The sequence below is a fragment of the Papaver somniferum genome, chromosome 1 (genome assembly GCF_003573695.1).
Source record: "Papaver somniferum cultivar HN1 chromosome 1, ASM357369v1, whole genome shotgun sequence".
In the NCBI taxonomy this organism is placed as follows: Eukaryota; Viridiplantae; Streptophyta; class Magnoliopsida; order Ranunculales; family Papaveraceae; genus Papaver; species Papaver somniferum.
Genome location: NC_039358.1, coordinates 201200572 through 201211053, shown reverse-complemented (window position 1 = coordinate 201211053; position 10482 = coordinate 201200572). Strand labels below are relative to the sequence as shown.

General features: G+C 35.5%; 1 protein-coding gene across 1 annotated transcript; it reads right to left on the bottom strand.

Annotated features, from left to right (window-relative positions):
• Window positions 1-796: 796 nt before the first annotated feature.
• Window positions 797-8325, bottom strand: LOC113357953. Its single transcript, XM_026601444.1, has 3 exons — window positions 8239-8325; window positions 1156-2861; window positions 797-1064 (listed from the first exon to the last, which is right to left on the bottom strand). Exons 1-3 carry the CDS (start codon window positions 8323-8325, stop codon window positions 797-799), a joined length of 2061 nt encoding a protein of 686 aa, XP_026457229.1.
• Window positions 8326-10482: the final 2157 nt, after the last annotated feature.

Genomic DNA, 10482 nt, shown 5'->3' with positions numbered 1-10482 from the left:
AGAAAAATAGGATCATTAGCTTTATCATTATCGTTATATTGTTGGATTTCTAGGTAACGACGCTGCAATTTCTTATTATACTGGATAAAAACACTATCATTCAATTTCTGTTGCGTTATGCGATTTCGTTTTTTCGAGTGCAACTGAAATACATAACATAAGTAAGTAATTCAACTAAAATACTTAATAGTAAGCACATGCAAATTTTTTTGTTGCTTGTTGTCATAAGAACATAGGGGTATACAGGCATGTTATGTTCCTAGTTCAATCGACCTACTATACAGAGCACTTAAGGGAAATGAGTTATGGTCAAGTCTTAACAGTAATACAACACTCCACAATTAATTAATTCAAAATATAGGTACTGGAATTGCATGGTTCGTGCATATTCAGAATATTACTAATCAGTGTAAAAGATTATAATACTTACATTTTGAAATGTGCTCCAGTTTCGCTCACATGGGGAAGCAGAACAAGTAAGACTCAATACTCTGATTGCAAATTTTTGTAGGTTTGGCGCATCGATTCCTCCAAATGTAATCCACCATTCATCTGTTATAAATATAATCAAAGTAGTTATAAAATCTATCTAACACAAATGTAGTCAAACTTTAAACTTAAAGAACAAACAAGCTTACGAGGTTGATCCTTATTTCTTCTTCTTTTTCAAGGCGGAGTTCCCAAGATCCCAACAGCATCAACATACTTTCTCAATTCACCCGTAGCAGCATCAAGTTCATCTTCATTGGGTATAAGACTTTGCATTGCTGTATGAGCCTATTTTGATTTCTATGTACTATGGATCACTATCCATTTCATAAGCTTCAATAGTGTAGAATATGGAAGGATTCAAATAGTATGCAGCACAATGTAGAGCATGATTAAAGTTATTCTTCCATCTTTTCTCAAAGCAAGCCTTAATTACACCCCACGTATCATCATCTTCACTGAATTTCTCCTCTAGTTGATTCCTTTCTATCCTCATTGCATCATAAAAAGAAGGCATTGTAGGTTTGCGCTCGATGTCCACCAACCTTACAACCTTAACTAAAGGCTTCAGCACACTACAAGCATAATCAACATCTTCCCAAAATGTGCCACTTGTAACAATTTTAAGTGCATTAATTCCAAGAGTTTCTTTTGATTTCTATGTACTTTGGATCACTATCCATTTCATAAGCTTCAATAGTGTAGAATATGGAAGGATTCAAATAGTATGCAGCACAATGTAGAGCATGATTAAAGTTATTCTTCCATCTTTTCTCAAAGCAAGCCTTAATTACACCCCACGTATCATCATCTTCACTGAATTTCTCCTCTAGTTGATTCCTTTCTATCCTCATTGCATCATAAAAAGAAGGCATTGTAGGTTTGCGCTCGATGTCCACCAACCTTACAACCTTAACTAAAGGCTTCAGCACACTACAAGCATAATCAACATCTTCCCAAAATGTGCCACTTGTAACAATTTTAAGTGCATTAATTCCAAGAGTTTCTTTTGAAAATCTAGTTTTTGCCCACCTATCATTCACAAACACCATTTGTAAAGGAGTTTTATACTTTTGAAGACTTTTTAGTGTGTAATACTGAGTTGCAAATCTAGTCTTTGTAGACCTATGTAAGTCTGCACGTGTCAACTCCCTCATCAAGCACAATACTTGAAAATGAGCATAAATGTAAGTAACAAGTCTTTTACCTAGAATGACGGCTGTCTTGATTCGCATAAGCTTGTCACCAAGTTCTTCTAGCATCAACTGGACACAATGAGCACCACAAGGAGTCCAAAATAGATTCGGGTATTCAAGCATTAAATCTTTCCCAGCCTTTTTAAAATTTGAACCATTGTCAGTAATGAATTGAACCACATTTTCTTTACCGACATCTTCAATTACCTCCTTTACAAGCTCACCTATGAAATCAGCATCATTGGTTCTGTTTGACGCATCTACAGACTTCAAGAAAACTGACCCTTTCAGATAATTCACCAAAAAGTTAATAAGATGTCGCTTTTTCCCATCTGTCCAACCATCGGACATAATAGAACATCCATACCTCTTCCAATGTATCCTAAATGTATCAACAAACTTCTTTGTTTCTGCTAACTGGTCCTTGAAAAGATTTGTGCGAATCTGATGGTAAGATGACGCGGGCATAGCTTTACCATATTCACCAATTGCATAGATCATTTGTTGGAAACTTGGACATCGAACGGTATTAAAAGATATAGAGTTCTCAGTCATCCAAGCTGAAATGCTATTCCATGCATCTTTCTTTAACTTCTCTTTCGCTGAACTGTTTCTGTCAAGAGTGGCTTGCTGAGTTTTCTGGTGGTCTGTCTGCATGAGTAAATCCATTGGACCCCTAGAACTACTTTGTCTCTTGAATTTTCTTTTACTCTGACTCTGAACAACTACTTGACTACTACTGCCCACATTAAAATCCTTTTCAACTTCTTGTACCTCATGGTCCTCCTCATCATCAGTATCAGCATCAGACTTCTCATCAGATTGTGTGCGACGATTAATAGCATCAACGTTATCCCTGTGAGCTTTCTTTAACTTCTTTATACTGTCATTTTGTCTAATTTCATTTATAGTTTCAACTGTTGCTTTCATACATGATGAAACATTCCCTTTGACTTGTATGATATGCTTCTTAAGCCTAGTAATTCCACCACCACGCATTTCTTTGTTATAAAGCGTACAACTTAGTTTCTTCGGAAATGCAGGATCTTTCCATGTAGCACATTTCCATGCTGGATCTCTTGTTTGAGTCAGACTAGAAGATTGAGGGAGTATTGACCCACATGTAGTGTTTGATTTGTTAGAATTGGATGCATTAGAAGAATCCATAATCACAACCTGAAATTCATGTCAAATTGAAATTATGAGAACAATAAGAAAACTCTATCACCCAACTGAACTTTCTTACAATTGGGAGCCAACTGAACTTGGTACACCACTGGCTAATACAACCAATTATTAGCACAAAATTATTACCACTGCCTAATAAAACTCTACTTATGAACATCGATGTATAGTCTATAAATTTATATCAGATAATGACACAAACATCACCTCAACCACATTCCTACCTGAGAGAAGCATAGAATGGATGCGTACCTCAGATTTGCATCCAGCTGAAAGAAGACTATTACTTGAGCCACCCAAAGCAAAATTAAATACTTCTTGAGCTTAACCAGCAGTTAATACTGCTACCTGAGGAAACCGAACACCCAATTCTTCATTACTAAAGCAAATCAACAAGAACCCTAACATGCATCAAACACTGTCACAACTATGAAGTGAACTCAATATTTAATGACCTCACCAGCAAATCAACAAGAACCCATGACAAATCAAAAAGAACCCATGAAAAACAAATTCAGTAATTAAACAAAGTTTAATTGAAATTCAAAACCCTAATCTCAGATTAACATCAAAAGAACTCACAATATGATAGAAAAGTTCTCAAAAGTCAAAATATATAAATCTAGCTTCGATTAACACCACAAACCCTAATCTTGCTTCGATTAACATACCTTGCTTCGATTATGTGAGAGAGAGTCAGAGACTGAAGAAGAAACGAAGTGAAGAAGAAACGAAGTGAAGAAGAGTGAATCGGTGGAATAGATATTAGGATTAGTTAGGTTAAATAACTAAAACACCCTATCTCGGGGGTAAAATCGGTAGAATTTCGGCCGATATAACCGAGTTTTCCGGTAACTTTTCGTATCACCGGAATTTCGTATTCCGCTATGTTACGAGACGAAAAGGGAAATTTCGGCGGAATTTCGGCCGAGATGGCCGAAATTGACTACCTTGGTTACAACGTTATTTAGAAAGAAAAAAGACGTAAAAATTTATTTTAGAAAAACGGTTATCACATACGCGAAAACGGATATAACGGGTCAAAACAATGGTTATTTAGAAGAACATTTAGATAAAAACGGATATAACGGGTCAAAACAATGGTTATTTAGAAGAACATTTAGATAAAAACCATTATTATTAGATTATTTGTTTGTTAAAAACCCGATTTGATATTCATCATATTGCATATTCTTCTTCCTACATCGCCATTTTCGCGATTTCAGAAAGTATTCTTTGTAAATGCTTTGCAAGGGATAAAGGAAAAGAAGATCCTTTGATGGATCCATGGGAAAAGAATTCAGAAGTGATGGGAGATGAAGGAACAAGTTTATTGCAGGAAAATCTAAAAATATTCTATCTATTTGAACGGATCTGTGTTCATAGGACATGGTGCAAGGCTTTAACAGGGTTCTAACAGGGATCTATGGGAATAATCTAACAGGGTGGATTATTCCCTGGATCTAAAGGTTTCTAGGGAATCTATTCACTGGTAGGGATGAAAGAATGGTAATGGAGGAGGATGGAGAGAAATAGGAGAGAGAAACTCATTTCGGTAAAGAATCGAGCCGATAATTAGCTAGATAGTAAGGTGGTGCATTATGAAAGTGGAGATGGTCATAGCTATAACTTAATAAATACTTCATCCATTGGATTTTTGTAGTGATGGATGTTAAGAGTGTGTAGAGAAGGGAAGTGACATTCAAGACCAATGGACATAAACGAAAAGCCACGATATATACCGTTTCAAAATTAGATGGTAAACCTTCGGCCATTTTATTTAAGTACAGTATTCGAAAAAGCGAAAAGGAGGGATATTAGTATTGCATAAATATTAAGTTATTAGTCTGCAAAGAATTTATAGAAAGATTCATGAGAAATGGACATGAAAAAGAAGGACAAGACAAAAAACTTGTATAGAAAAGACAGCATTGTAAAATGGCATCCCAGTTGAATTCAACATTAACCGGGTAAATTTTCAATCTCTTGAAGTCCTGGTTGCGCAAAGGAAAAACATTAGCCTAATATCTATACTCAAATCATGAGAAGACGTCTTCGTGCCTCCAAAAAATTTTAGACACCTCTCAAGTAATAATGGAATAACAACCTGAGTACACTGACAAAGAAATTATGAGAAGATGTCACTGTAGTACAGTGTTAAAGTCGTTGGTTGATGATACCAACACGCCTGAGTTCGAAACTCTTCGACATCGGGATGGGGAATTTTTCTCTTTCTTTTACTAGCTACTTGACCTTGTAGTTAGTAGATCTCTTTGAGGTTTAAATTTTAATATAATCTTCAATTTTAAAAATAAATAAATAATAATGGAATAACAAGCGGAGCACGCCAAAGTCATAACCGAAATCGAAACCCCAGTTAAGAATCCTCTCCTCATTCAATTATGTACCTGTAAATACTTTTGCAAACACTATACTGAGATCGCTACAAATAGTGCATTATTTGCCACTTCCATAATTCAATGATGAATGAATGATTATGCTCATCTTTATTAACAAAAACAATTTGAGAATATATCTTTAGGTGACTTTCGGTAAAACGGGCGGATAGGATTATGTACGTTATATACTAGAGAAATTGGGTTAATTGTCCAAATATTTTTAAAATATAGTTTCAATGGACGAGCAAAAATTGGTATGGGTGAAATAGGCACAAAAAAAATAGCAAGAATGAATCTGGATTCATCCTGGCTTAAACTTAAAAAATAGTGAGGGTGAAACTGAATGCATCCTGATGTAAATAAAAGATAAGAAAAAGTATTTGAAAATGGGTAAGATGAAACTGTTTACATCCTGTCTATTTCTACATTCTCGTCCATTTAAACGGTATCAAAGTTTACATATATTTTTTTCTAGGAATTATTGTTATTGGGTTAATTGACCAATTTCGTGTATATACTAGGATACAAGTAAAGAAGACCCAAAAAATAAATAAAAATGATTTGTGTAGTTCTCTTACTAATATTGCTCCTTTGTAGATGGATGAATTAACTTCATCAAGCCCCGGGACACAAATATCCAGTGTGCATGCACCGGGATTAGAAGCTTGTAGCTGATAATTAATGGTTTTGTTTGTTTCGAGAAATGCAATGCATGAAAAGCTTCTCCATACTTAATGGTAGCATTTTATAGATGTTAAATCTTGTTGTTTTCTTAGCCTGTGTGTTCATTGTTACCTCCAAAATAAATCATTATGAACCATACCAGATTACTAGATATAGGAAGTTCCATTATTCATGTTTAAATTGATCTTTTCCCAATGATACGGAGGACCACGGTCAGTTTGGAAACTTATGGAACTTCTTTGTTTTCCGATTCTAACAAAGAATGCAGTTTAGGAGTTATTGTTGAATGAAAATCAGATTGGTCCCAGCAAGAGCTTCAATAGGAAGTTTCCAAACCACGCAAGCGAGTCATATTTGTATGCACGAATTACCCATACAGAAGCTTCATAGTCAGATATTCTTAAGAACAGCTACACTTCCATCAAATTCCAGTAGCGGAAAACCCGGTGATGGAAGTGAACCGCAGAGGGATTGGTATGAGATATCATTAATATCTCCAGTTACAACATCAAATATAAACGTCCTTTAACTAGAACACACAAATGAAAGGCCTTAGTTGCCAATGTATAACACCATATAAAAACGTGGTTTTAAGTTTATATCACCGAGAAAATTATTTATACCATCCAGTTTGTGCTCACTTGGATTCCTAATCGTTACATATTTGAATCCAATATTTTTTACAAGATTTCTGGTTATATAAAGACGCACTGTTATGTGATAACAAAATTTCTGGCAAAAGGGCAATCAAATAATTGCAATACAGCTGAAACAAATTGGCAATTACTCCCTCCGTCCTATTTTAGATAAGGAAAAGGGGTTTTTTCTAGCACCAAAATAGACGAAGATTTCATAATTTTCACACTTTCTTCCTAATTTGACCCTGTATTGGAATCAACTATTAGAAACAAAAGAATAAAAAATTAGGAGATTTAAATATTTTAACAATTATTATTAAAGGATATATATGAAAAAAATTAATTTCTTTCCATCTTCTTAATCTACGTGAAAACACTTTTCACGAGAGGGAGTAATAAAATAAAAATCCCCGAAAATGTTCAGTAACTAAACGAACTACAGATTCAATAATATATTGACGCGTAATGGGTGACGGAATATCCTCTGTGGACGATTTGGGTGCTGGTAGAATCAATGTTATTATTAACCCACTTCGTCCAAGTAGTAAAGACTAAGACCTTTCATGTATGCCTCGTTTTCTCTAAAAATGAAAACCAGTGAGGCACAATATTCATCGATAACGAAGAAATACTGCGAACCCATGATTCGTCTTATCAACATTCCACCAATACCACGAATCAAATATCAGCTTCATGAATCACCGACGATGGAAGATCGTCAATCAGATCCAATTTTAGCGCACGAGGCCCCCTTTTTTTTTGAGAAGAAAATGATATATATTGAAAATAAAAATAAAAGAGGTAATTACAAGGGTTCAAACGAACTAAACCTTAAAGATGTCCGTATCCAAACTCCATGTAGGCAAATGTCCAATTTTTCACAGCATTAACAAAACTCATCTTTAGACCTTTCTCTTCCCCCATGGACTCTCCTATTACGCTCCAGCCATAACTCCCAACCCACAGCAAACGGAAGAATCTGCCAAGCAACTTTCTTTTCGAAGTTCGCTGTAATTTCCAACTCAAGAGAAAAGAATTAAGAAAGCTGGCATTTTGCTTAGACCCCTTAACAAACTAAGTCAGTAGGGGTCCATAATCTAATCACGAATATCCATAATCTTAGCGTACGAGGTCCTTGATGTAATAACATTCTATTCTCTACTGAAATTACCCTTCAACAGACAATTTCAGGAAAACGTGCCTATATTTTTCCCGTTGTTTTTTATAGAGTAATTTGAAGAAATAGTAGTGCTTCCGACGTCCGTGAATCACAAATCCCCTTTTAGCAGTAAGAATAACAAAACATAATATCTGCTGCCAAAAGGTAAATGACCCGATATTAAAGTTATGCTATAAAAAAGACAATAAAATGGGCCAAATTGGTACAATTAATTAGAGACCAGCACGCTCGGAGGATGTTGACATACGATTTCCCTATGATTTACGAGGTCTAAGAAATTCGTATCTCACTGAAGAGCTTACCAGGAACAGGGGATACTTCTCTGAAGAATGACAATGAAAAATGCTCCAGTGTTCTGATCATAGGGCACCATCCTCATGCAACGTTCTAGAGGGCTCTAAAACATCAGTTGGACTCGCTCACAAGGATCAAGGACTGCTCGGCTACATGATCAGAATCTACATTACAGCCACTTTCACGGTTCTCCAGTCCTCCACATTGGTCACATTCTCCATCTCATTGTCATTGCCAGGAGGAACCACTGTTAGCACCATAGTGGAGCTTGCGAAGGGACATAAAAAAGATTGAAGTTGGAATTATCAACAAATCAAATCTAAATTCATAACTTTTGCATTCGCAATCAAGAAAAAAGGGTATGTGCAAAAAAGGGTATGAGAGATGGATTAAGATCTTCAGAAAAAAGGAATTGAAGAAAATCATCAAAAGTAAGAGCTTGTCTGGTATATCTCGGTATATGGTGGCGTCTATGCATGATCTGTTAATTCTGTCGGCGTCAGGTACGGTTGCATCCTTTTCGCCTTGAAACTGAAATGATGTTATTAACGAATCCGATTGTATTGCTCAAACACAACTTTCATTTCTGGTGGTGTTTGAGTTGCATGCACCTTGAATTTTCTACCGAAACAAATAAACATTTTTCATAAAATTGGTTAAAATGGCCAAAATCAATAATTTTTTGGTGAAAAGGACATAAAAAATTTGCTATTGATTAAATGGACGAGATTGTAAAATTAGTCATGATGTAAACAGTTTCATTTTGTCCATTTTCAAATACTTTTTCTTATTTTTAATTAACATAAGAATGCATCCAGTTTTATTCTCGCTATTTTTTAAATTTAAGCCAGGATGAATCCAGTTTCATCCTTGCTACTTTTTTGGTGTCCATTTCACCCATACAAAATTTTACTCGCCCATTAAAATCATGTTTTAAATTTTTTTGACAAATGACCCATTTTCCGACATTTTTTTTAACTCCCCATGATGATCTAAAATCATCTAAATGAGATTTATTCAAATTTTTCCATTGTGTTTCGTTCTTTTGTTGAATTTTGCTTACTACTAATATCCCCCGTATTTATTTTTATCTCGTGAAAATTATTTATGGCTTTTGTTTAAATATTATTGTAGTAGTAGAAAATCCTACTACTACACCCCTTAAACAATTTATATATCAAATTTAGAAGACATTGTGAAGAACACTAAGAAATAGTTTTATTAAGTATAGAAATCAATACAAAGATGATAGATAGAACCCTAATTTGGGACACAAATAACTTTCTCTCTCTCTCTTAAAATCTATCTCTGCTCTCAAAAAATCTCTCATCAACACAAGGGTGGATGGTCCTATATATAGGGATTTTACATAGTGAAGGACAGCTAACAAAGCCCCTATTTTCGGATCTAGCATGCGATATCTTCGCATCCATATATCTGGTCTTCTCGCACGTGCTCCTCAACTTCGTACAGCTCTCACACTTTACTCGTGACTTTGTGACGTCATTGATTTCGTCATTTAAGATATGCTACGTGCGAACTCCGATCGCTCCTTAGTAACTCAGATGTCTCGCATGATTATTCACATGTGCGATATTTAACCCCTACATTTTGCCTCTTCTCTTATCGATCTTCTTTATGGAAAGAGCTATGAGAGAACTGTTTTCATTATCTTCTTCGAACTATTTATGCGATTTTTCGCACTTTGTCAACTTTTCATCTTCTCTTTTAACCGACAAGTTTCCAGGTTTTTCGTGTAACTGTTCACACGTCCTCACATCTGCACTTTTTGTTGACACGTCACACCCCTTTACATGGTACAGCCGGTTATCTTCTTCCTTATTTAACCCCCTTTCAGAGAGAGAGACTTTCTTTTTTAGTTCTCCTTCTTCTCAGAACCTTTTCGGATTTTCGTCCCCTTCAAATCCTCGGTTTCCTTTCTTCTGTTCTTATTTGAACTTAATGGATTCTCCTCAAAGGTTTGTCTTATCTCTTTTGTTATGCTTTTTGTTGGGTATATCTTGTTTTTATTGTTGCCTGTAACTGTGAGCCGTCATTGTCGATCTGCTGCTGTTTTCCATCCATTGTTATTTCTGCTATGGTTATTCATAATTCCCATACTGGTATTGTTGCAGCAAAATCGCTTCCGCTGGAACTCGTTTCACCGTTCCAAACCCTAACTCCTCTTCAAGGCGCGAAAGTGGCAAATCTCTCAAGAGGAAGCCTTCGCATGACAAGGTAGTAAGAAACACTTTATTCCTATTAAACAATATTGTTGCCTTTGTTTCTTATCTGCATTGTTATTCGTAGGATGATGCGAAAGAGAAAAAGAAGAAGTCCAAAAGGAGTAAGAAACCTCCTACTCTTGATACCCGCATCGCCCTCCCGAGTTTCAAAAATAAATCTAGTTCTTCTCA

Excerpts from the sequence above, each read along its gene's own strand:
- LOC113357953 (XM_026601444.1), bottom strand. The coding sequence starts at position 8,325 with ATGGTGCTAACAGTGGTTCCTCCTGGCAATGACAATGAGATGGAGAAT. Across the intron at positions 2,862-8,238 it reads GGAGAACCGTGAAAGTGGCT|GTTGTGATTATGGATTCTTC; the intron begins GTAATGTAGATT and ends CATGAATTTCAG. Across the intron at positions 1,065-1,155 it reads GAAATGGATAGTGATCCAAA|TGTGCTGAAGCCTTTAGTTA; the intron begins GTACATAGAAAT and ends TTATGCTTGTAG.